General features: G+C 41.0%; 1 protein-coding gene across 6 annotated transcripts in view; it reads left to right on the top strand.

The window, feature by feature from the left end:
- The first annotated feature begins 896 nt into the window (after window positions 1-896).
- Window positions 897-27,835, top strand: part of LOC131256899 (alkaline ceramidase-like) — a 31,496-nt gene continuing 4,557 nt past the window's right edge. For 2 of the 6 annotated variants that reach the window (XR_009177012.1, XR_009177009.1), the window contains exons 1-3: window positions 897-1,059; window positions 13,417-13,706; window positions 20,703-21,276. Coding sequence is in view for 1 of the 6 variants with exons in the window: in XM_058257992.1 (XP_058113975.1) it covers window positions 13,450-13,706; window positions 20,703-21,216 (771 nt within the window). In the remaining 5 variants the exon portion in view is untranslated. Of the gene's footprint in view, window positions 1,060-13,416; window positions 13,707-20,702; window positions 21,584-22,101; window positions 22,173-22,425; window positions 22,472-22,654; window positions 23,012-27,835 lie in introns of those variants that run through there. The other 4 variants (XR_009177011.1, XR_009177008.1, XR_009177010.1 and 1 more) reach the window with 4 other exon arrangements.

The following is a 27,835-nucleotide window of genomic DNA, read 5'->3' as shown; positions in this document are numbered from 1 at the left end:
CCGAATCGGGTTAGACCCAATCCGATCCGACTTGGTCCGATGCCCGCCTCAACCCCTACAACTAGCCCCATGGCTGATGGTCGAAGCTATGTGGGCCCTACCATGATGTATGTGTTTCATCCATTCCGTTCATCCATTTTTAAAGATCATTTTAAGGTTTGATCCCAAAAATTAGAGGTACATAAATCCCAGGTAGTCCACACCACATGAAAACAATAGTGATTGGATATCCACCATTAAAATCCTCCTAAGGCCCACTGTACTGTTTATCTGATATCCAATCCGTTGATTAGGTCATACAGGTCCAGATGAAGGGAAAAAACAAAAATCAGCTTGATCCAAAGCTTTTGTGGCCCCTAAAATGTTTTTAATGGTCGACGCTCATTCAAAACTAATGTGGTCCACTTGAGATTGGGATATACCTCATTTTTGGTTAATACTGTAAAATGATCTGTAAAAATAGATGACAGCATGGATCAAACACATACATCATGGTGGAGCCCACAGATCACCGACCTCCAGCCATTGGCTGGTGTCAGGGGGAGTAGCCAATCCATTTCCCTATACAGCATGTCAGTAGTTAATCCAGGTTGGCTGGCAAATAAACGTTACAGTGGATCCTATAAAGTCTTTAAAAGGTGGACATTCAATCAAATTTTTAATTTTTTTTAAAAGGTGGTCGTCTTGAGATTTGAATCTGCCTCATTTTTGGGCTCATGCTTTAAAATGGTGTTCCAAAAATGGATGGATGGCATGGATAAAACAAATACTTCATTGGGCTATGCCCTAAAATAATGATCCAAAATGGATGGATGGCGTGGATGCAACACATACATCATGGTAGGGCCCACGTAGAACCGTTCAGTACCGAAGTCGCTACTGGCAGTGTCAATATGCAACCCGCGTCCTACTCAACGGGGGCTGTGGATCGGCAGCGCGGTCCAAGCCCTTTTGGGTCCGGGCTATAGAAGGGGGGAAAAGGGTTAGAGGATTGGTATTTGGTAATGTTGGGTTTTCCTGTCTCCTTTTCCTCCGACTTCAGTCTGGGAAGAGATTAGGGTATGTGGATTCTTCTTCCTTCTATTCTTCGTTCTTCTTCTATTTCATATACTCTTCCTCTTTTTGCTTTTCCATAATGAAAGCGAATGTCTCATACACGCAGCTAGTTATAGAATTGCAATCTCAGCTGCGTGTGGGGCCCACTGGGGGCTGTGCATGGCATCTGACCTGTCCAATGGGGTCACCCCACGATCAAAGCGGTATGGTTCTAGAATGAGGCCGATCCGACGGTCGGATTGGAGGTTTTTGGGTGGCAGTCTGTTGTTTTCCATTGATGTGGCATGCCCGCCAATCGTGGCATTTTTTACGTTTGGGGGATCCTGGCAAGCAGGTTGGACGATGTGCACACACCATGCTGGGCCCCACAGGTAGCTAATTGCATGTTCTCCTTATCTGCAAGTGGTTGCGGGTGACATGTTTGATATAATGAATGCATCATCATCATCAGCAACAGCAGCATCTTCTTTTCCTCTTTTGTTATTTATTTATTTATTATTTTTATTTTTTTTTAAACCTCTGGTATCTCACGCTATACAATGCTGGGATGGATGTTCGAGGTTAACAGTTTGATTTTCCAGTTTGGAAAAGTGGGGTCATTGGTCAATGAGCCAAAGTCCGAATCATTGGCATCATGGGATTGGAAGATCTTGGCCATAGGAATATTAGCCTTTTTTATTTTTATTTATTTATTTTTCTAATTTTTAATTTTATTTTTACAGTTGAATGTGAACATCTGCTTTTTTTTTTTTCTTAATCATATATTTTCTGGGCGACCTGTTGAACGCCTAGGTTTTTTCAGTCTGGGAGCTTTTTCATGTTGTTCTTGGTTTTTGTTATTTATAATTAATTTAAATATATGATCATGTTGGCTTTACGAATTGCACAGTCAGGTCCGTCCTGGTTTTCAAACACTTTTTTGCCACACCTGTATGTGAAATGTGGACCATGGATAATTTTATCACCAGTCATTTTCTTCATACAAGTGTGGCCAACAAGATGAGTTAACCAGTTTGATTTTGTTTGTTTATTTCTTTCTTCTTTTGGCTGTGATGCATGAAAAATGGGTTCAAATTCATGTTGGAATGGGGGATAGAATTTGGTTTGTGACGGCCTGTGGGTGGGGAGGACTTGGTCAGAATTTAGTTTTATGATGGCCTGTGGGTGGGGAGGACTTGGTCAGAATTTAGTTTTATGATGGCCTTTGGGTGGGGAGGACTTGGTCAGAATTTGGTTTTATGATGGCCTGTGGGTAGGGAGGACTCTTTTGCTTCACATTTTTCTTTTCATTTTCTCTTTCAAGCATCTACTTCATGTGTTTTGAGAACGAGGAATTTGTTAACCATAAGTTTTTGCATTGCCTATTTCGTGAGGCAAGTGTGGTACCATTTCTTCCATATGTTTGGAACATAGAGACTCTTGAATAGGTTGCTGAAAAACTTCATTATTGGGTGGTTAGGGGACTGTTTCTCTATCAAGGTAATATACTATGGAAGATACTTGCCCATACCATCATGTGTTGTGTGTGTGAAAAGAAAGGAATAGGGAAATTTTTACTGTAAGGTTTCGTCTTGTCAGTTATTAAGAGAAGAATTGATTCCTCAATGGTTGATTGAACTTTAGTGAGATGGGAATTTCAAGGTACTTTGGTAGTTAAGATTATTCCTGAGTGGAGTTGAGTGAATGTTGGAGGGGGTTTAGGTTTCTAACTTCTCTTCTGCCCCTTATTATTACTATCATTTTTTTTGTAGCCTCGTTTTGGTCTATTGGGCATCTTCTCTCAGAGAGGTTTTGTGTGAGTTAGAAAGAGTCATCATGTCAATTGCTTCTTGACCATTGATTACAGTATCAATATCATCGGCCGATACTATCGGTATCACAGCTCCCTGGTAAGGAACAACCTGGAAGTTATCATACTTCCGGGTATTGTGCGATATTTCATATAATATCTCAATGCATCATCGACATATCGATACATTGTTGTGATATTTTCAAAATGTCACAGTTATAAATTACAAAGTATTGATGACACAGTCAATACATATCGTTGGTATCAGCTCCTTTTGAAAATTGGGAAAAAATCCTCTAAAATCGCAAAATTTCTAACATTTTTTGCTTCCATTCACTGTGCTGAAGCTGATTTTGACCGATCCTTTTCAACTTTTTGGAGAGAAAATGGTATTTGGGTGCGGAAGTCAAGATCATAGAATGGGCGGACTGGAAATGAAATCGATGAGTTCTTTTCGAATTTAAACAGTTTTTCCTACTTCATATCACTTTGAATCACTATAACAAAGATGACAATCCATGATTTTGCATGCTCAATTATGGATTTCAACCTTTGATTTGCGAATTTGGGAAAATTGGAGAAAATCTGAAAATTTTCCCATTTTACATATTTAACTTGCAATGAGAGTGTGGAAAATCATGTTAGAGTGGTTGGAAATTATATACTGATTGACGGTACTTTTTGAAAATTTTTAATTAAAAGTATAAAAAATCATTTAAAAAAAATTATATTTTTTAAAAATTTGGTCAAGTAGACGTTATTTAGCCTTATTATTTATACGTTTACGAGTGTTGGGTGATCTTAATATTAGTTATACACTGGTTCTCAAATCTGGGGAAAATGGGAGAAATCTGAAATTTCTCCAATTTCACTCATTTAACTTGTAATTAGAATGTATTGATTGTGTTTTCTTAAATGTCTTCTATGATTTATAAATTATGAACTGATTTTTAGTATAATTGTATCACTTCTATCTGCCAACGCATAGTTTAGGATCTTATACACAGGAAACTTATTATGTGTACATGTTTTTTGTGATTTTTTTTTGAGTTCTACTTCTAAGTGTGTAAGGATATCTTTTTCAACTTCCCCTAGAGTTCCATTGAAACATTTGATCAATTTCCTAATGTTCCCCAAAGCAACAATACATTATGCAATACATGCGATATTTCCTGCGCGATACTGTTATATGTCCGTATCCCAAGGGTGCGATACATGCATTGATACCGATACTGAAAACTCTACTCTTGACAATTTCCTTTCGTTTGTTCTTCTCTTGTTCTATTTCTTTTTCAGTTCTTATAGGTAATCAATTTTACTAGCCTTAAGAGTTCAGAACATAATCATTTCTGAGTCACAAGGAGCTTTCATATTCTGTAGGGAGATCTTGTTGGTGCTTTAATTGTTCATGGATGCATCGATTCCAGATGCAAGGCAGCTGTTTTGGGAATTATCCACAAGCTTTGATGTTGAAAAGGCTTATGACTACATTGACAAGAACTTTGTGTGTTACATGTTTAGAAGAATGGATTTTGGTTCAAAATGGTGGAGGAAGGAATGTATGGGTGTGGCTTTCTTCTTAGTGTTAGTAAACGTGTTCCCCAAGGGATTCCTTAGCATTTCTCATGTTTTTCGTTAAGGTGACCCATTATCTCTCTTCTTGTGGTTGCTGAGGCTCTCAATACAATGCTTGACCATGCTAGGGAGGTTGTATTTATTAATGGCTTCTCAGTGGAGAATACTAACTTCCAATATAAGTAGTATAACCACTTTCAATTTGTGGATGGCACATTGTTGTTTTGTGAGGTGGATCAGACCCAAGTGGATAATCTTTGCAAGGTTTTCTTTGTTTTTAGTAATATTGGGACAAAAATTAACATAAAAGAAAGTGAACCTCTACATGTGCAACTCAAGGAAAAAGAAGTTTATGATTTTTCACAGACTTTTGGTTGTAAGACAGGCAAACTTCCTTCTAATTATCTCAACATTCTTTTATGCATTTGAAGGTAGCAAAGCATCTCTAGCACTTGGCTCTAGATAGAATAGAGCGGAGACACCTCTCTAAGAAAAGAAATCAAAGAGAGGAGACCTTCAGGTTGGAAAAGCTGCTACATGTCATTCAAAGATCGAATAACTTTGATCAAATGAACCTGCCTAACATGTATATTATATGGCTATTTTCCAATGCCCTATCAGAGTGATCGGTATGGTGGAAATGGTTTTGAGGGGTAATGCAGGAGCATTTTCACACTGGGCTCGAGTGGGGTCGCTTGTGAGATGCAGGGGCACACTCGGGGTGGGTGACCCATGCAATTTGGGGCCCACGGGGGAGGTCTCGTGTTCGAGACTCCTTACCAGGGGTAATTAATGCGCATTTCACACCGGGCTCGAGTGGGGTACCCCGTGGGATGCGAGGATACACTCGGGGTGGGCGGCCCATGTGATTTGGGGCCCACGAAGGGGGTTCGGCCGATGTCATAAACCCATGAGATGTGGGGCCTGGGCTATGAGATAAAGGAATTAATTCGTCATACTCTAACAGTTCGAGCTTTTAGAGCAAGTGGTTAATTGTCCTACATCAAATTGGTATCAAAGCGGGAGGTCTCGTATTCGAGACTCCTCACCGGGGGTGATTAATGCAGGAGCATTTTCACACTGGGCTCGAGTGGGGTCGCTTGTGAGATGCAAGAGCACACTCGGGGTGGGTGACCCATGCAATTTGGGGCCCACGGGAGGTCTCGTGTTCGAGACTCCTTACCAGGGGTAATTAATGCGCATTTCACACCGGGCTCGAGTGGGGTACCCCGTGGGATGCGAGGATACACTCGGGGTGGGCGGCCCATGTGATTTGGGGCCCACGAAGGGGGTTCGGCCGATGTCATAAACCCATGAGATGTGGGGCCTGGGCTATGAGATAAAGGAATTAATTCGTCATACTCTAACAGTTCGAGCTTTTAGAGCAAGTGGTTAATTGTCCTACATCAAATTGGTATCAAAGCGGGAGGTCTCGTATTCGAGACTCCTCACCGGGGGTGATTAATGCAGGAGCATTTTCACACTGGGCTCGAGTGGGGTCGCTTGTGAGATGCAAGAGCACACTCGGGGTGGGTGACCCATGCAATTTGGGGCCCACGGGGGAGGTCTCGTGTTCGAGACTCCTTACCAGGGGTAATTAATGCGCATTTCACACCGGGCTCGAGTGGGGTACCCCGTGGGATGCGAGGATACACTCGGGGTGGGCGGCCCATGTGATTTGGGGCCCACGAAGGGGGTTCGGCCGATGTCATAAACCCATGAGATGTGGGGCCTGGGCTATGAGATAAAGGAATTAATTCGTCATACTCTAACAGTTCGAGCTTTTAGAGCAAGTGGTTAATTGTCCTACATCAAATTGGTATCAAAGCGGGAGGTCTCGTATTCGAGACTCCTCACCGGGGGTGATTAATGCAGGAGCATTTTCACACTGGGCTCGAGTGGGGTCGCTTGTGAGATGCAAGAGCACGCTCGGGGTGGGTGACTCATGCAATTTGGGGCCCACGGGGGAGGTCTCGTGTTCGACTCCTTACCAGGGGTGATTAATGCGCATTTCACACCGGGCTAGAGTGAGGTAGCCCGTGGGATGCGGGGACACACTTAGGGTGGGCGGCCCATGTGATTTGGGGCCCACGAAGGGGGTTCGGCCGAGGTCATAAACCCATGAGATGTGGGGCCTGGGCTATGAGATAAATGAATTAATTCGTCATACTCTAACAGTTCGAGCTTTTAGAGCAAGTGGTTAATTGTCCTACATCAAGGGGGTTCTTATGACAGGGAGTTGAGCAAAGAAGAAATTTCATCTCTTGGATTAGGGTGAGGTATGCAAATCAGAACATGAGGGAGATCTTGGTATTAGATATCTGAAACTTGTTAAACTTGGATCTTTTGGCTATGTTGTTGTGGAGATTTCGGAAGGAAAGGGACAACCTTTGGAACAAGTTGATCCGTGGTTAGTATGGGGTTGATGTTGGGGGCTGATTCACTTTGCCTTTGCCTCATTACAAGGCTTCTTGGTTGTGGAAAGCCATGCGCAGGGTGACAAACACATTAAGGGCTTGTTTGATTTTCCAATTCATTGGTAAATGCAGTGTAAATGCGTAATAATTATTTCCTCGTGTATTTACCACACTCTTCCCTATATCTGATTTAATCGCTTATTTTTTTGACGCAAAAATCGAAAAGGTTGTAAAATATTTGTGGGTCCCACCGTGATGCATGTTGCTTATCCACGCCGTTCATCCATTATGCCAGATGAATTTATGGCATGAGCCAAAAAATGAGGCATATTAAAAGCTCAACTGGACCATGCCACGTAAAAAAAGTGAATCAAACGCTTACTGTAAAAAACTTCTCAGGGCCACTGTTTCTTTTGGTGTGGGCCACTTGAGTGGTGGATCTACCTCATTTTTTGGCTCATGTCTCAAAATGTTGTGGTAAAACGGATGGACAGAACAGATATGTCATATCCATCATTGTGAGGTCCAAAAATTTAAACTAACACTTTTAAACTAGTTTTCAAGGTTGAAATTCTCAAGGATTTTCAAACGGGTGAAACGGTAATAATTACCCATTTACAGGGTATTTACACCAACATTCAAAAATCAAACAGGCCGTAAGGTTAGATTTCTTTCATCCTTGGGGATGGTTCTTGCATTTACTTTTGGGAGGATGGATAGTTTAGGGAAAGGGCTCTCGCTTGTTCCTCGTCTGCACGGAATTGCAAGGGAGAAGGGGTCTTTTGTTTTGTTAAAATGTGCTTTGGGCTGGTGCTAGTTGGTTTGGAATTCTCTCTTTGGGAGGAATCTCATAAACGAGGAGATCTTTGACTTTACCAGTTTGATGGGGATTCCATAGAGCTAGGTCCATCCTTCCATGAGGAGTTGAGGAGGGACAAATGATCGTGGAATCCATGCAGCTTGAGGAGCTTTTTTGTTAGATCCTTTTATCCGGCGTTATTTGGCTACTCTTCCCCTTCTAATCAGGACCCCATTCGGCATATCTAGAGGTATTTGAGACCTCCTCTTGTTGTTGCCTTCAGATGGCTGGTCGGAAAAAACAAAGTTCTCGCTATTGACACTTGAAGAATAAACAGATGATCATTCCCAATAGATGCATCTCGTGCTTGTGCTATGTAGAAACAATGGATCATCTATTTATGCATTGTTCCATTATGAACAAAATGTGGTGGTTTTGTCTTTGAAATCTCTTGGGTGATGCTTGGAAAGATTGGAGAGCTCTTTAACATGTGGCATTTTGAAAAAAAGAGAGGAAATGAGTATCCTACGGAGGTTTGTGCTAGCTCTGCCTTGGATGGTTACATAGGAACACAATAATTGGATTTTTAGAGATAAATCATGTGGCTTAGAGCATCTTACCCTTAAGGTGAAATGGTTAGTACTAGAGTGGGCCACGATCATTGATGCCTTTGTCGGTTGCCCAATTGACGCTTTCTAGGTTAGCCGGGTGGTGTAATTTTTCTTTACTTTGATTAGATGTTTAGCCATGAGCGGGTTATCCTTGTGGTGAAGTAGTTAGTGGTAGAGTTGTAGACTAGGGCCTCCAATACCTTTGCTAGTTGCCCTCTTGAGGCTTCTAGTACAGCTAGGGGGATAATTCTTCTTTATTTTGTTCAGATGTTCTCATTATCTTTCTTGTATATTTCTATATTGTTATTTTAGTAAAATTCTGGTTATCCTTGGAAAAATGTTTTTATCATTCAAAAGAGAAGTGCCCAATGGGATTGCATTGGATGAACATTTGATCCCTCACGAACCATGTTAGCACGGTGGAGATTGTAGAATTTGAATGGCTACTTTGACCCCTAGCCATCTCATGATCTCTCTCTTGAAAAAAATTTCCCCTCTCTGAAATTCCATATATCCTCTTAGAGTGGGGTGGATTTTTTTGCTCATGATTGCATCTTTTCTTGCTAGAGAATGTGGTTTCAGCTCTCATTCTCCTTGACTGGAGGAATGGCTAGAGCTGTGTAAAAGAAGGTAAAAGTAGAAAGTTCTTTTATGTAGATGTGTATTTAGAGAATTGCAAAACAAGATGCCTTTTTTTATTTTTGAACAAAATAATGAAGCATAGACAAGGAAATATATTTAACGAAATGGCAAAGGATTGTCTGATATGGTGGAGGCCTTTTCTTCATTAAGGAGAGGTTTTTCATCTAAATGAAAGTTAATATTGTTTTTGGCTTTTGATAATTTTCCCTTTTGTTGCCATTTTGTTTGTTTCCCTTTTTGGTGGTCTTTGTAAGCCCTTATCCTACTTTGCAGGACTAATATATATATATATAAAACCAAATTTCAATGCTTAAAAGTATGAAAGAATTAAGGGTTCACTAGATGATAGATGAGGTGAAGGTATTTTGAGATGTTGTCGCTCAAAGGGTTGGTCAGATTGGTTGTATCGGATCGAAGTGGGTTGAGACACAATGGTGGTCCTATTGTGTCTGCGTGCTAGGAAAAGAGAAGACAACGATGAAAAAGAGGCTTCTACCTCCAGATTACATGGCCACATCATTTTGATTTTGTTAAACACCAGGGTAATCTCACTACTGAAGAGTATATTGAAAAGCCAAGGCCTTTGAAGTAACCAATGACATTCGTCTATAGGCATAAAGTTTCACCAAGTGGAGTCTTTGAAATCCTTGCTATTAAGAAATTCACCAAACAACGGGTATTGATGAAAAGCTTGTTGCCTATAATCACCCATGTGATCTTATGGTCATGGATGCTAAATATTCAAATTAGGGTTGTTCAACATCTCATTTGATACCATATTGTTGCATTGATAATAATTGTTTGGTGGCTCATACTAGGTGGGGCCATGTTGTCATTCAATTATGTCAAATTGAGCCTCTATGGTGCTTAGGCCTAAGAGCATGGGTAAGATAGGAAGGTTGATGTCTAGTGGGCATTGCATCATAAAACTTTTGCTAACCTACCATTTAAAAGCCAAGCCTAAATTGCTAGGAAAAGGTTAAGAGGAGGTCAGCATAGGTTTGTCCTAGCTATTTGGGGTCAGCTTTACGGTTCCTATTTTGCCATTCCCATTTAAGCCCCTTTTCTTGTTATGTTTACTAGCGTTGATATTTGTTATGCAAAATCTGGATCCAGTCCTTTTATGTCTTCCTTGTATCCTATTGTTAGGCCTAAGCCCTCATTAAAGCTTAATTTGAAATTAATTGCAACTGAAACTCCTAACGACAAGGATGAAACTGATGCAAGACAATTAATCACTTGCTCTAAAAGCTCAAACTGTTAGAGTCTAGCGAATTAATCCCCATCTCATGGGTTAGGACCTCGGTCGAGACCTCCCCTGTGAGCCCCAAATCACATGGGCCGCCCACCCCGAGTGTGTCTTCGCATCCCACGGGCTATCTCACTCGAGCCCGATGTGAAATGCGCATTAATCACCCTCGGTGAAAAGTCTCGAACACAAGACCTCCCCTGTGGGCCCCAAATCACATGGGTCACCCACCCCGAGTGTGTCCCCGCATCCCACGGGCTACCCCACCTTAGCCCAGTGTGAAAATGCCCCTGCATTAATCACCCCTAGTGAGAAGTCTCGAACACGAGACCTCCCGTTCTGATACCAATTTGATGCAGGACAATTAACCACTTGCTCTAAAAGCTCGAATTGTCAGAGTATGACGAATTAATCCCTTTATCTCATAGCCCAGGCCCCACATCTCATGGGTTAGGACCTTGGCCGAACCCCCTCGTAGGCCCCAAATCACATGGGCCGCCCACCCTGAGTGTGTCCCCACATCCCGTGGGCTACCCCCCTCGAGCCTGGTGTGAAATGCGCATTAATCACCCCCCCGGTGAGAGTCTCGAACACGAGACCTCCCCTGTGAGCCCCAAATCACATGGGTCACCCACCCCGAGTGTGTCCCTGCATCACACGAGCTACCCCACCCGAGCCTGGTGTGAAAATGCCCCTACATTAGAAACTCGTACCAACCAGAAATGAAACTTGTTCCAACTCAAATTTAAGTTCTTTTAAACTAAATACAAAACTTCTACCAACTCTAATTGGAAGATGTTTTAGATGAGTACTAGGTACCTAGTCAAGGGTACAAGGCACAATAATCGAAATATTATTTCTAGGGAACTATATATATATATATATATATATATATAAAAAGGTAAGTGGGGATTGAACCATAGATCACTCACACACACTACAGTCTCTACCAGCTCACCTAACTAGCGGGATACTAGGTAACTATGATAGAGAGTAAAGGTGGTAAATAATAGAGAGTTGATTGAGAATCAACATTGGGGCTTTTTTTGTAGTTAACTCATAAAAAAGACAAACTGTATCTTTTTAAAACTATTTAAACAATGTTTTAAAAGAATGTATACCCTTCAACGAAAACTATCACAAGAAGAAAAAAGAAAAAAAGTTACCATTATGCAATGTGAAGCCCAAAAAACAACTTTGTTGCTTCTTGCCAACCATGTTGGCTTCATGTATTTCACTTGTCCTAAAAAGTCACTTCCCTACATTCTAACTAAAAATAATTGAAAGATCTTTCTACAACCTTAAAAGATCCAAACCATTTTTGTACCCCAATACTCCAGATACATAGCCCTTTTTATATGTCTTCCCTAGCTAACGACACTTCTAGAGCCCATTCTAATAGTCAGGGAAGCCTAGCACTCCATGTGTTAAGGTCAATACCTTGTGACTCCTAGAAAATAAATGGTCCCTTCCCCTTTACCTATCTTAGACTTACTCTCTGCATTGGGAAGCTAGCAAAGCATATGGAGAATGTCGCTGTGGAGAGATTCGAAAGGAAGCTATCAAAATGGAAAAGTTGGTATCTTTCTCATGGTGGTCAGGTCACCCTCATTAAAGCAACATTGTCAAATCTTCCGTTATACTTCACATCTATCTTTAGATGCCCAAAGTCAGTTTTGGCTAGGTTGGAAAAGTTTAGATGTGATTTCTTGTGGCTAGGGTTGGATAATAGGAAAAGATTCCATCTCTTGGGGTGGGATGAGGTGTGTAGACCATATGAGGAAGGAGGGGCTGATTTAAGGGATTTGTAAAAGATGAATATGGCTCTCTTGGGAAAATGCCGTTAGTGTGTTGGGACAAAGGAAGACTCTTTGTGGTGCAGGGTCATAGTAGAAGAGTATGGGTGCCACGGAGGATGGGGAGTCAAGGACTCTTCTTTATATAGAGCTTCATGGGTATAGAAGGGAATCTCTAGGCTAAAGGCAGTTTTTAGTGCAGGGGTCAGTTTGTCTATTGGCAACGGGAAAGACTTGGATTTTGGGAAAGATGTGTGGATGAGAGAATCCTCTCTTCAATAAGCATTTCCTAGAGTTACCCGCTTCTCTATGGAAACGAATATAATGGTGTCCAAATGCTATTCTTATGTTGGAAACGTCGTGATTTGGGCCCCGCCATGCTGAAGGACACACTGGACGAGGAAGTGGAGGAGTTCGTGAGTCTTCTTGACTACCTCCACCTTTGTATGTCAGTGAAAGAAGACAGGAACAAGATGGTTTGGTTTAAGAAGAAGGCAGTGTGCTTTTCAGTTCTATCTTTCTATAAGCTCATTCAATCTCCGGATAGGGACAACCCCTCAGTGTTCACGATCAACGTGTGGCATTACGGGGCTCCCCCAAAGCGGCTTTCGATTGGCTGGCTGATGGAGGGAGAGTCCTCACAAGGAGATTAATGGCGTTTGCCCAATGTGTGCGTAATGTGTAGGGCAGACGTTGAGACAGTAGATCATCTCTTCATCCATTGTTCGTTAGGCAGACAAGCGTGGAGCTGATTCTTCAGACTCTTCGACACGCACTGTTTAATGCCAAAATCACTTGGAGAGTTATTCTTGCTTTGGCATGGAGTGGGGCTAGGGAGAAATGAAGAAAGCTATTTGGAGACTTGGCTCTGCTAGCCTCTCTATGGGTCATTTGGGGGGAAAGAAATGGGAGATGTTTTCACAATGAGTCTTCCAAGGAGGCATAAGTCTTCTGCAAAGCCCTTTTCTTTGTAGTGGAATGGGCTTTTTGTATCAAATCATTGCGAGATTGTATTTTTTTTCTTTTTTTCTTCAGATGTAGCTTTTGCGCCATCTCGACGCTTCCTTAATAAAATTATCATTACTTCTTGAAAAAAGAAGGCTTGTAAAAATAATTACTACATGCACATTTTCAGCCTTTTTAGGCTTTATAGCAATCACAGGACACTGTGGGCCCCTAGTGATGGCATCATCATTATAAACCCCAAAGTTCTCTCTAAGACAAATGTGTAGGTTATTTTGTAATAATCCAGCTCATGGATATTAGGTCCTTACCCCTACCCGCTGCATAATGGAAAATGTTGGTGTTATATGTTGCATTGATTAGAGATGTTGTCATACTTTCTTTCAATTTATGTTGGATTTTAGCAGGATTCCTCATAATATCCCATTTCACAAGGTTATTTTTCTCACCATACTCCTATGATTTATCAATTGATTAAAAAAAAAAAAAAAAACTAAGATACCATTGTATTTTTTGTAGGCACATGATTCGTGAACGTTGAAGTACTGGAGAATGGTAGATACAATGGTATCAAACTTCTGGGGTCCAGTCACGTCCACCACTGAGTGGTGTGAAAGAAATTATTCTCATTCTTCTTATATTGCGGAATTTTACAATACTATATCTAATGTTCCTTGCATTCTTTTGGCGTTAATTGGCCTGATTAATGCCTTAAGGCAACGGTTTGAGAAAAGATTCAGCATTCTTCATCTATCCAATATGATACTTGCCATTGGGAGTATGCTATTCCATGCCACACTACAACATGTGTGAGTACCCTCTTTCTTTCGTCCATAGTCATTTTTGTGGCATCCTGCACTCCATCTAGTTATCTTTCAAGTAACAAGATGCTTGTTTGTAAAATTGTTTAATGAGTTTGGTTTTATCACATGGAAGAATGAGGAAGCTCATCTTCAACACATAATTTTGTGTAATCTTGTCGAACCTTTTTACATATAGATTTGCTTGCTTACTTGAAAGAAGGCCTCACTCACTCCTATAGCCATTCACCATGTTTAATTTACAAATATATTGGATCCCAATTATCGCAAAAAGTTATCACCATCTCAGCTTTTTCCCAGCAATTTGGGAGCATCTTTTAAATGGTGATTGGCAATAGTTTTATGATTGGCTGCCCATGGTGTACTAGCCTTCCTCTTTTCCTCTGGGCTTTGGAATGGGCTAATGTAAAAGATATTTTACTTAAATTATGTTGTCACAAAAATAAGAAACTAGTAAAAATAATAGGATAATAGGCAAAGAAATCTGTCTATAGCTAAGCTGTAGAAGTCATCAAGGACCTTGGAATCTATTGTAGAAGGTGATTTGTCAATGCAATCTTTTGGGAGGCTAAATGCCAAGTGGGACATTGGAAGCTATCTTATATCTTTCTTGACATCCTTTTTTGGGCCTTTAGAATAGACATTTCATTTGCCTATGTGAGTTGAGGGGCAAATCATTTGGAGGATATGTTGCCAACTAAGGGTTGTGCAGTGGAGGATATGCTGGCCAACCTAAAGGGAGGTTGGGAGGGAGGCATTGGTTAACGATAAGCGTGGTTAGATTATTAGAGGAATGGCTTTCTTCTCTAGGTGTCAAGGAGGGAGGGTGGAAGGGAGGGATTAATGATTGTATGGTTAGATTATTAGAGCAAGGGCTTTCTTCTATAGGTGTCAGGGAGGGACGGAGGGAGGGAGGGAGAGATTAATGACAAGCGTGGTTAGATAATTTAGATTATTGGATGTCAGTTAGGGCTTTCTTCTCCAAGTGTCAGGTGTTCTTTATCTCTTAAAAAAAGAAGAAAAGTGAATCATTTAGGGCCTTGTTGACTTTCGGGAGTCAATTCCCAAGAACTTTCACATATATGTAAAGATGCTTGCGTGAACCAGGAGGCAAGACTGAAGCTTGACAATTTAGACTTTGAGGAGATCAGTGAGGAAGATGCTAGATGGGTGGAGCATCCCATTGATGAAAAAAGGAAGTTAAGGAAGCGGTATGGGAGTTGGGAGGGGATAAGGCTCCTAGTCCTGATGGATTTCCTGTAGCGTTCTTCTAAATCTTTTGGGAGACATTTAAAGGGTATCTCATTGATTTTATATCGGATTTCTATGACAGGGGAAGAGTTTTGCAAGAGTGGCGTTTTTTTTAAAAAAAATTTTAAATTTTTTTAGATTTTTAATTTTTTTAATAAATTTATCCATTGTACTCATCCCCAAAGAATAAGGCGCAAAAAACCTATGGGATTTTAGACCAATCGGTCTATTGGGCACTTGTATAAAATTATGGCCAAAATGTGTGTTCTTGTTTGGAATGCAAATTATCTATGAGGCTTTAATAGCTCATGAATGTCTTGATGCGAAACACCAAGAAGGGAGACCAGAACTATTGTGTAAGCTGGGCGTGGAGAAGGCATATGACCATGTGAGTTGGGATTTCTTCTTATACATTATGCATAGAATGGGTCTTGGTGAGAACTGGAGGTGTAATCATCCCATTACTAAATTTTGGTGATGGATCCAAAAGGTTTCTTCAAAGGCACCTGTGGTATTAGGAGAGGAGACCCTCTATCGCTGTACCTGTTTGTAATGGTGTCTGGGGCACTTAACAGAATGATGCTAAGAGCAATTAATGAAGGTTTGCTTTGTGGCTTCTGGTTGGGTAGAGAGGCATGCTAGTTTGCCAGATGTCCACCTACAGTATGCTGGCCATATGCTTCTTTTCTATGAAGCTGACAAGGAGCTGGTGCCTAATCTTTGCATGGTTGTCAGGTGGTTCGAGTTCGTATCGGGTCAGACGTTTAATACACAGAGAAGTGAGATGATCAGCATCCACATCATGGAAATCAGATTCAGGAGTTGGCGGACATCTTAGGGTGAAGGGCAAGAAGGCTTCCATCAACCTACCTTGGTCAGCTGCTATCCACAGGGAAGCTGGCCAAAAAAGTTATGCGATGTAGCAATTGAAAGAATGGAGAGGCAACTATTTGTGTGAAAAAGCAAACATATATCATTAGGGGGCGGATCACTCTCATTGAAGAGGCGCTTGCAAATATGCCACTGTATTTCTTGTCGCTATCAAATGCCCTGGTAATGTTATTGGACTCATCGAGAAGCTGCGAAGGGACTTCTTGTGGAGAGCATCCAAGATAAGAAGAAATTCCGCTTGGTTAAGTGGGAAGAGATTCATAGTCCCAATGAAGATGGCGGCATCGGTTTGAAAGATCTAGCAATCATGAATACAGCCCTCCTAGGCAAATGGTTATGGGGGTTAGGAGGTGACAATAATCCATTATGCAGACAGCTAATTGGTGTGAAATAAGGGTTGGCAGATGGAGGGATGGTTCACAAAAGAAGCCTCTCTATATCAGGCACATCAGGCATTAGGCTTATGGAGAGTGGTGTCATTTCTCTTGTACTAGGGGATCTTACAAAGATCAGGTTTTGGGAGGACAGCTGGTGCAGCAATGCCCCATTTGTGGACACTTCCGGTGACCTCTACAGAGTGGCGTTGTATTGGGGTTTAATTGTCCATGAATGTTATGCTACTGCTGGCGATAGATTGATGTGGTCTCCACGGTTTCGTAGGAACACATTGGAGGTGGAACAGGGGAGTTTCGCCAGGTTACAGCAATAGCTAAAACAATATAGCACCAAGGGTAGGGACGGGGAGATTGATGTAAATGGGAGCTAAATTCTAATGAGGCCTTCTTGTTTTCCTTTTCTGTCTTTTCTATTTTCTTTCTTTTGTTGTTGTTGTTGTTTTTTTTTTTTTCCCCTTTTTTGGCCTTGGCCTTTTATAATATGGCATCATCTTAAAAAATAAAAAATAAAATCTAATGGGGCCTTCACAGTCAAAACTTTTATTTGGCCATCAAAGGGGGAGGGGATGCAAGGAGTGTGAACCCAGAGGTGTACATTTGTAACTTCCTGCCGCCTCCAAAATTTGTGGTCTTTGGCTTGTTGGCAGTGAGGGAAAAAAAATCCTCAGAAAATTGATCAATTCCCAAAAGGGAAGATGTACATAACTGCTGTTCCATATGCTTAAAAGAGGAAGAAACAGCCAACCATCTGCTCATATATTGCAAGTTCTCTACTGTTGTTTGGGGGTGGATTTTAATTCTATTCAGGATTCAATGGGGGATGCCAGCTTCGATTCTAGAGCTCTTTCAGGCAGGGGAAGTGGTCCTTTTCAGCAAGAAGAAACCGATACATTGATGATATTACTGTTGTTGTGTGCCATTTGGAAAGAGTGTAACAGTAGGGTATTTAATAACAAAGTCAAATCTGCAGATATGGTGTTTCAGCAAGTGAAAGGATATACATGTTTTTGGGCTATGGGGGCTCTTTGTTTTAAGGGATGTAACATGGATGGCATAGCTCTTCGTATTTCTGAGTCCTAGGCTAGCTGAATATTGGATTCACTGTTTGTTAATTCATGCTGCTTTCAATTGTAATTTTCAATATATAGTAGATGGATATACTTCATTTACCACAAAAAAAAAGAAGAAGAAAGCTGAACAAATATACTTCATTTACCACTAAAAAGAAAGAAAGCTGAACAAAAAGTGAACAAATATCTATTGGACAAACCCTCTCCATGAAAAGTAAAAAAAGGAACTAAAACATAGTGATTAAGATTCTGGACAAGAGTTCCCTTTAAGAAGCCCCTCTCTATAAACTCCATTAACAAGAACATTTGCAGATGAAAGCAAAAAACTTGATATTACCAACGATGGATTGATGTCCCCAAGGTGGTTACAACATGCAGAAAACCAAGCTGCAACTGAATGAGAGAAACTACAACTGAATTGCAAAAAAGAGTGATTTGCACTTCCAATGCCTCTCGACATAGTTTGGTTCACCACTTGATACTTGAAAAGGCCAACTGGACTTAACATGATTGTATACTTCTTTTTTGTAAAGTGATGGAGGTGGTTATGGATGGCATGCTACTGTGCTTTTACCAACTTTCACATAACCTATAATCCAAGATGTGGAAGGATGGGACTGAGAACCATGAACATGATTAGCAGTTGCAAAGATACGTGGCTGCTCTGTACGCATGTTTGGATGAGGAGATGAATGCAAGGACACTTTGACGGCAGCCATATGTTGTTTAACTCACTAATAGCTTCGCCCCTTGGTTTGGCTTTGACCAAAATTGAGTAGAACCTCCCCTGCAAGTGGCGTTGTGTTAGCGCTGGCATTCTTGGGCTTTCAATGTAGCTAAGGATGTAAATTTAGGCATGTTACCTTTGTCCACAATCAGTGCATTTCAACTTATATTTTTGCCCGTGGACATTTTTAATTTTCCTGATCCTCTTCTGGAGCTACTTGGCTTAGATGGTTCGGAATCTGTCACCAGAAAAGGCCTCTCAGGAATAATTAAACCATTTTGACCAACTATTTAGCTCATCTACTTGCTTCTTGAATATATGTATAGGTTCCACTGAAAGTTAAGATTCCCTTAAGGGAACTTGCACCCTGTGCAACTCAAAGTGAGGATGAAGTTGGGCCAAGAATTCAAAGGTCCTGCACTGTTCCGTTTGTTTCTTCATATCTTTAGGAGTGAGAGCAAGTGGTGATAGTGGTTCGGGTCAAGAATTCAAAGATCCTACACTGTTCTGTTTGTTTCTTTGTATCTTTAGGAGTAAGAGCAAGTGGCGATAGTGATTTGTCTAACTATGTCAGTGTCTGTTTCATTGAAGCAAAATATTCTTCTGTAGACATTTTTCCTTGATGCATATTGATTATTTCATCATGTAGTCAACAAACATCCTAAATCATCATGTTGGGAATATGCAGCTAGCAACAATACCCCATATTTCCTATGCAGTTTTCAGAAATAATAAACCATGACTAATGTTGGGCTGCATGAAACGAAAAAGTTGTGACGATTGTCAATTTGTCACTTTCCCATCCATTGTGAAATGGATCATTTGTTGCTGAGCCCTTTTTGTTTCCAATTTCTGTACCCCAGTTTTCATTTAATTTGGACATACATCTCAGCAGATTGGGACAGAATTTTCAATTAAGTTTTAATGTGGTAATCACCCAAGATGATCATGATGACTATTCCCCATCGGAACTGTCTTTCGATCATTACTCATGGTACTATCCACCATCCTCAAGAAAGAACTGTAAACTCGGCTCGAAACTGGGTTCGAGCTGATTTTTTGAGCTCGAAAAAATTTCGAGGAGAGTCTGAGCTAGACCAAACTCGACTCGGCTCGGAACTTGACTTGGTTCAAATCGATTCGACTCGGATCGGGTTCACTTAGTATAAATATTTTGTATATATTTAAATAAATTATATGTTATATATTATTTATATTATAATATATATTATATATTATGTATATTAAAAACTATAAAACTCGAACTCAGCTCATAGGCTCGAACTCGAACTCAGCTCGAGCTGCTGACTGAGCCGATCCGAGCTGCCCAGTCTGGCTAGAGGACCGAGCAGAGCTGAGTTCAAGCTGGGGTAGCCTGCTGGCCGAGCTGAGTTGAGCTGGGGCAAGCTCGACTTGGTTCAACTCGTTTACAGCTCTAAGCAACAATATTTTCATCAAATCTGACTCAACAAACCTTTGCTCATTTTTCCTGTAATTTCTCCCATTTATATAATTGTGTTAATATTAATATACAATTGCCTTCTAGATGTTTGTGTTATAATTGCACCTCCATTCTGCTAATTGTTGACTATTATCTCATTACCACATCTGTCTTTATGGGTTTCATTTAGTTCCGTTGTGTTTGATATAAAATTACAAAATTCACGTAATTGTACTTTCGATATTTGCATTTAGTTGTGTAGCTTGGGGATACTTGTCAGGTTGCAATTGCACTTACTGGTAGCATTGGCACCTACTGTGAGGGTGAAACCTGTGCTTCAAATGATTGGGCGAAACAGTACTTGTAAAGCCGACCCCAAGTAGTTGGACAAGGACACAATTGATGCCGATGAGTGTAGTTTTGGGAAATCTTTCAATTATTCTATTTCTTTAGATTTTGGAATTAAACCGTTTTAATCAACTTGTTGCAGTATGTCCCATTGCTTCAACAGGCTTAATAATGAGGGCGAGTTCCCTGTTTGTGACAAATAAGGGATTTTCCCTGTTTGTTCCGAGTTGGTAATGCGGGGCCCATGGGGACGAGTTCCTGTTTGTGACAAATAAGGATTTTCCCTGTTTTATACCAAGTCTGTGAATGTGGGGCCCATGGGAACAGGTTTCTGTTTGTCATAGGTATTTCCCTGTTGTGTACTGAGTTTGTAAATGTGAGGCCTATGGTTGGTTTAACTGGGCCCTTCATCTAATGTGACACCCCCCCTTCAAAAAAGAAAGAAAGAAAGAAAACTCCCAAATTGAAGTTCCTAGCCATAGAAGCTTTGGTCTTTTCTCCACCGAATGTCTTCTTGGTGTATTTATTCTAAACCGTGTACTTTCATGCCAACAATAGAAAGGTTGAAGTTGACTAATTGAGGAGATTTTCTAGACATGGTCCATTCATGATGGGCCCATCAGATCAATGGATTTGAATAAATCAACCATGAGCTGTGCATGTACAAACACAGTGCACAACAGGGATGCTCCCTATCTGCTGCAAACAGGGGAACTCGGCCTCAAATAAAAATAAAAAACTAGTTGTTGCTCTAGTAGGTGTTTTACTCATGTCAAAAGCTCCTATTTTTGCCATGGGGTTACTCTGGCAGCTGATTGGTTTTGAGATTCTTATCTGATGTCCTTCCAATCCGATTTCCAGACAACAGCAAAGTGATGAAACACCCATGGTCTGGGAGATGCTGCTATACATCTACGTCATCTACTCTCCGGATTGGCACTACAGGAGTACGATGCCTACTTTCTTGTTTCTCTATGGTGTTGCCTTCGCCATTGCTCATTCACAGGTACGTTTCGGCATAGGCTTCAAGGTGCATTACATAATCCTTTGTCTCCTGTGCGTCCCTCGGATGTACAAGTACTATCTATACACAAAGGAGGCATCTGCAAAACGGCTTGCGAAGCTCTATGTGGCGACCATATTTCTAGCAAGTCTTTGTTGGCTGTCTGATCGAATCTTCTGCAAGAAAATATCAACGTGGCCCATCAATCCACAAGGCCATGCGTTGTGGCATGTGCTTATGGGGTTCAATTCCTACTTTGCGAATGCGTTCTTAATGTTCTGCCGTGCTCAGCAGCTAGGATGGTCCCCCCAGGTTAAACACTTCATGGGGCTTTTCCCCTATGTGAAGATCCAAAAACCGAAGACTCAGTGACAGTAAAAGTCGGTGGAACTAGCGGATTGGATGATAGCATTCTTTCTTAAACTTTGGAAGGTATGTGTTTTTGCTGCTGAGTTGCCACATTTCTGTAAATGGACGATAGGAAGGTAACAATCTTCTTCAACAAAAGCCTGTGTCCTGTGTACCATATCTATGTTTCATCTACGTGAATTAAGATTGAAATCATGCTTTTGGTCGTTTTTTCTTTGTGACATCATTTGGCTTTTCCTATCATTTTATTCTTCTTGGGCTTTGCCCCCGTTTGTAGGAAATGGCAGGAAATCCAATTTTTCGTGTATTTCAACTTATGAATAGAGTGAGCTTTCGATGATTATAGGCGGTCTTTTGTTGGCTTTGGTTTGATGACGTCTAAATCTTTTTTATTTATTTTTTAATTTGTTTGGGTTGATGATGTCAAATGTTAAGATTGTTAATTTACTGAGTAATTCTGGTGATGATCTTTGTCCCATTTTATTTATATATATTTTTTTTTCCATTTTATGTAGAGTTATATGATACTCAGGTAGCATATGATGCTGATACACAGGCTCTCAGAAATTGTACACATGGCTTAACTAAAATTAAACTGACTAAATTGTGGAGTGCTATCTCAAAATCAGATTGGTTAAGGAATTGTGGATGTTTGTTTGTTGAAATAGGACAAGTGGGTGTTTTTCGTTATTAACCATCCAATGAATGCCTAGCTAATCTGATGGTTGGACAATTAAATAAACGTTATTTGGTTTATAACACCTCTAAATAAGAACCATAATTAGGATGGTTAATTTGACATAATTGTATGCAATGTAAGCAATTCCTACCAGCCTGCGTATCATCCATCACACTCTTCCAGAGTATCAAAGTTTCTCTTTTTTGTAGGGTGAATTCAAACCCCATACTTCAGATGTTGAAACACAGCTGCCTACACTGAGCTATGGGCTTGAACCTTGGTGACAATCCGTATCCATTTTGAGAACTGATAACTGCATGGCAAGAGCCATACAGTGCATTTTCAGCCAGAAAAAAAAGTGGAAATTCCTTTTTTAAATTCCCATCACTGCAACTGATTTTTTGTAGCTGAAAATATGCTGTATGGCTCTTGCCATACAGGCAGCCTGCAAGTGATCAGTTCTCATCTTTTTCCTTTTTCTTTTATTATGATGATGATTATTATTATTATTATTTTTACTTTCTTTTTGATAGGTAAGCTTGGTTTGAACCCAAGACCTTGATGTGGAAAAGCAGGCTAAAAAAAAGGTGGAAATTCCTTTTTTAAATTCCCATCACTGCAACTGATTTTTTGTAGCTGAAAATATGCTGTATGGCTCTTGCCATACAGGCAGCCTGCAAGTGATCAGTTCTCATCTTTTTTCTTTTTCTTTTATTATGATGATGATTATTATTATTATTATTTTTACTTTCTTTTTGATAGGTAAGCTTGGTTTGAACCCAAGACCTTGATGTGGAAAAGCAGGCTATCTACCGTGCATCTGTGGGCCCAAGTCCTGGTGGATGTCTGTGTCACCCAGCTGTACATTTGTATACTTTGAAACAGGTGAATGGGAGTTTTTCACCCAGCAGTACATTTGTTATGCATGTTGTGGCCCACCTGATCAGTGGATCAAATCTGATTCTTGGGCTAGGGATACAATATAGTGGTGCCCTTGTGATCGATGGAATTGGATCTCGGACCTACGTGCCATACTGGCACATGTGTTTTTGCTTTGCATAGCTATTGTGTTTTTAAAAAACCAGATTCTATATCCAGTGAAGTTTGACTTCATACTCAGGTGTGGATGCCATCTTGTGCCCTGTTCGCATACATCTGTTGCCCAAAATATCCTGATTTTTGAGCTACATCACTTGATGGATGGTCCACATGAACATGGCCGGACCAAAAATAAAGTTCTCCATTTATTAGATGGACGGTGGGTGTCGTTGGATATTCATTTTCTAGATGCATGTCTGGTCCACCTCAAGATTATGTTGGCTTGATTCGTGGGCTCCACGTGGAAAATGTGGCCCACGTAATGAATTGTCCATAACTTGCATGCGTGGCAGGATGACGTGTGTGCAGCATTTGTAATGCACATATGAGCCTGGGAAAAAAGCAAGGTCCACTCATCAAATGGTAATAATGGATCTTTGTGATGTTCCTTGGGTCCCACTTTTAGTGGGCCATGGTGAAGAAATTATGGGAATAGACATGCAATGTGTGTTGAATTTTCATAAATTTGCTATCATCTGGTTGGCTTGTTTCACTGGTTTGAGTATAATCATCAAACAAGCTGATGTCCATGATTTCAATGTATGTTGGTTTTGTATGACAGGACATTCGTGATGGACGGCTTGGATCCTTAATTTTCTATGGACTTTTGTGATGGAGGGTTTGGATCCTTAAATTTCTATCTTGAAACTTTTCTGCACGCGGCTAGATTACTTTGTTAGTTTTGCACCATTTTCAAACTGGTGGTCGAAATTGTGGGTCCAAGCATGGATGGAGAAAATCCCTAAAGTCATACTCATCAAGCGGTTCTGTACATCCATTTTTAGGGGCCACCAATCGGATGGTTAGAAGTAATACAACGAGTGGTTCAAATTCAAAGTGAAAATCAGATGGTTAATATTTTGTGTAGTTTTTCTGTCATGCTCCATCCACAGTGTGGTCAGCGTTTTGGACGGTCTGGATTCCCGTGCAACTATGACATGTTTACGGCTAAGAATCACCATTACTTCTTGAACGGTGGTAAACTAATTCTATGCAGCTTGCATCTTTAAGGCACGTGCTCATGCACACCTGATGAACGGGTTTAAAGAAATACAAACGCCCGATGATTTTTTTATTTTTTATCTCCTGAGGAAGAAGCATGGACTGGACCCGAGGATCTTAGTGTTTGTGCAACCTTCAAAACTAGTGGGGGTCCAACACAATGTTTGTATTGAATCCACTCCGTCCATCTATTTCATCAGCTCATTTTAGGACATGAGCCCAAAGAGGATGGAGATCCAAAACTCAAGTGGGCCACATAAGTGAGGATTGGAAACCTTAGTTGGGGGAGACGGGAGTTTCAGATCAGAGGTATATTTGTGTTTTCCCTTCATCCAGTTAGGAATCACCTCATGAACGGGTTGGATGGCATCTAAAAATTACGGTGGGCTCTGGAAGGCTTCAACGATGGATGTCTCCATCTCTACTGTTTCCTGTGGTATGGGCCCGCTTGAGTTTCGAATCTCCCTCTTGTTTAGGTTCATGTCTTAGGGTGAGCTGGAAAACGGATGGACGGAGTGGATATAACAATAACATCATGGTGGACCCCACAGAGCTTCGGGTTAAAAGATATCCGTGTAACTCCGGGTTCCAAGTTTCGGGTCCGATTACGCGGCGAAAACACTGTAATAACTCTCGCCCACTCGCAGTCTCTATCAGAGCTGTTTCCGGAGGGAAGCGTTTTTTTATTTTTATTTTTTGGGTTTTCTTACTTCCAGTTCCATCCTTCTGACGACGTATGTTATATGGTAAGAGCTTTGAATCTCAATCTCTTTCTGCTTTCGATTATTTATGATTTGGGTTTCTATAAATACACGCGCGCGCGCGCACACACACAAATCAGTCGATTAGTTTCTAATAATCGGCAAGATTTTTGTTATTTTTTCGGACTTGAGCTGTTTGAGGGTCGTTTGGATGCTTGTAAAATCCTTAGTTTTAAAGGATTTTAGAGGTAACTGTAACAGAAAAAATAAAAAATCTTGTTTTCCGTTCATTGGATTATTTTCTGAAGAACCATCTTCCTTAATTTAGTTAACGTGAAGTTTCAATGACTTTTGATGGAAATGGAATGGTTTCCTTCAAGAAGCAGCAGACGATAGCAGCGATTTCTGTGAACAGATGGTTTCCATGGACACTCCAAATGATATGAAAGTCGGCACGGAAGAGTGGGCCTGCAGGATCCGACGGTCTACAAGATATGGGACCTTTGCAAAAGCCGATGTCCAGTGGTCCGCCTAACCACTACCGAGCAGATAGGTCTGATCACCCCTCTGATTCTACAGTAAGGATGGCCCCGGATTTCAATGAATGGTTTGGATCGTTGAAGAGACGAATCGGATGGACAATATTAGCTTCTCTATTTTTCTCTATGGACTCTCGGAGTGTAGAAGTATAGAGGGGAGAATGATTTTGTAGGGTTTTGGGAGATTTGGGAAGAAGCAAGATGAAGACGTTGAGAAATACCTCGTTGTGGTGAAGAAGAGATGCGGATATGGAGATAGATGGAAGCCTTGCACATCCATTGCCGAAGAAAGAAAGGCTTCACACCAATCCTTGTTCCAAATCTCTTGGAAATTACTTTCACATCACATGAAGATTGAGAGAGAAAACTAGAGAGCCCCCCCCTCATAGTTTCAAAATTTACAAAAAATAAAAATCCCTACTTGACATCTTTTTACTAAATCACTTCCTAAATTTTATTTTTTTTTAAATGCAATACAAAGCTCATAAACGGTCCATAACGTAAAACAAATTATCAAATAAATCCTAAAACAATCATATGCCATCAAATGGCCTAAGTGTCATCCATTGGGCCCTACAAGTGGTCACGATCTCGATCCGATGGTGATGATGGTCCCCGATCGCGATCCAATGGTTAAAATAATGTGTCGATGAAGATCAACATCCCGATGCTCCTTAGAAAGACGCTCATGATGATCTAGATGGTGGACTAAAGCTCTTGTAACGCTCGAGGATATTCGGGTCTAAACTCTGAAGCTCTCTCGGTGATTAATGCAAGGGCATTTTCACACCAGGCTCGAGTTGAGTGGCTTGTGTGAAGCGGGGGCACACTTGGGGTGGGCGGCTCGTGTGAGATGGGACTCATATGAAGTAGGGCCTATGAGGGGGGTTCGGCCGAGGGCCTGACTTGGGCTTATATGATAAAGGGATCGATTCGCCACACTTTATTAGTTCGAGCTTTTAGAGCAAGTGGTTAATTGTCCTACATCAAAAGTGGTCGAGACTCCTCACCGAGAGTGATTAATGTAGGAGCATTTTCAGGTTTGGATCATTTAAGAGACGAGCCGCACAACCCATGTCTAGCATGATACTATTGTAAGCAATAGAAGCAGTGATTTAAATGTTGATTCATTGATGGAGATTGCCCACGAAGCCTCTCTTCAGGTTCAAGTGCGTTTCCAAATCATGGCAAGGGATGATCTCAGCCATCGCTTCGTCTCAAAGAAGAATGGCGGGGCCCATGTCTGGTTTATTTCTCCAATGGGTAACCATCGGCAGTCAGAATGATACTATTATAAACAGTAGAAGCAGTGATTTAAATGAAGATTCGTTGATGGAGATTGCCCATGAAGCCTCTCTTCAGGTTCAACTGTGTCCAAATCATGGCGAGGGATGATCTCCGCCATCGCTTCCTCTTGAAGAAGAAATGCGGGGCCCATGTTTGGTTTATTTCTTTGGATTGTTTTTCAACTGTAAACTGAAGGACGAATGCGTTGATTATATCCGTTTGGCCAATTGAAGAGGTAGCAGTGGTGATATTGCTATTGACGATGCGTGTTTCAGTTTCTTGCCATGCTATCCTGATTTGAGAATCGTTGATTGTCGTGATGGGCTGCTTTTGTGTTCTGCCGAAAGGATGGATTGGGACTCATACTACCCATATAACCCACTTACGAGAAATGGGTGGCTCTTCCTAAACCCCACAAACGAACATGGTCGTTGTGCCACTGCTGCATGAGCTTTTGAATCCTGCAACTCTCCTTACCATAGCGTATTCAGTTCTTCAACCCCTCCCACAATGACTTCATGCTTATATATGTTGATATTTACTCTTCCAGAACGAGAAGGTGGATTGTGAGATGTCCTTGGATCACTCCATCGGTGGCCCATATGATCAATGGGCGGTGTTTTGGATGCATCTTGTTGTGGGAGTTGATGTAAAGGAAGAGCATTGCCGGGTAATCCAGAATGCTAATTAATTCACCAAATTTGACACTATATCCAAACCTGTATCATTTGGGTGGGTCTGAAGGACGTCTCAGTTCTACCTGTTGCATGGTTCCTCATTATAGATATGGGTGCTTGACAGTTGTGGCTCTGGTGAATGGGTCTTCAAGTACAGAACCAGCATCTGCACTTTTCTAATTCTCACTGAGGAAAGTTCCATCAACATCTTGACTTTTCGTCTAGATGCAGACGTGATATTTTTTAGGATCCATGATAAAAATCCTTTCCTTTCATCTCCGCAGCAGTAGGCTGAAAGAGGTTTTTCGCTTAAGTTGTGAGGACGTTGGTTTTTAGTGGTTCTGGGTCTACCCATTCTCAGAGAGTTTGTACCCTTTGGACACTAACGACCGGAGGCAATGCTCATGAACATTGCACGATGAATCACAACTTTGTAAGTTTCCATCCTTTCTGACACCGTAGCTTACTATATTTTGTGTTTTGTTCATGTGTAGGGATGCTAAATGTTCATAACTCTCTCTCTCTCTCTCTCTCTCTCTCTCTCTCTCTCTCTCTTTTCTCACTGTGAATGATCTGAAAATATATCCATTTATTATTTTTGAGGTGTACTTGACATGTTTTAGAGGGGCTCTCATTGTT

This window comes from Magnolia sinica, chromosome 9 (genome assembly GCF_029962835.1).
Source record: "Magnolia sinica isolate HGM2019 chromosome 9, MsV1, whole genome shotgun sequence".
In the NCBI taxonomy this organism is placed as follows: domain Eukaryota; kingdom Viridiplantae; phylum Streptophyta; class Magnoliopsida; order Magnoliales; family Magnoliaceae; genus Magnolia; species Magnolia sinica.
Note: the sequence above shows the minus strand (reverse complement) of the source record. Positions and strands in the feature narration are given on the sequence as shown.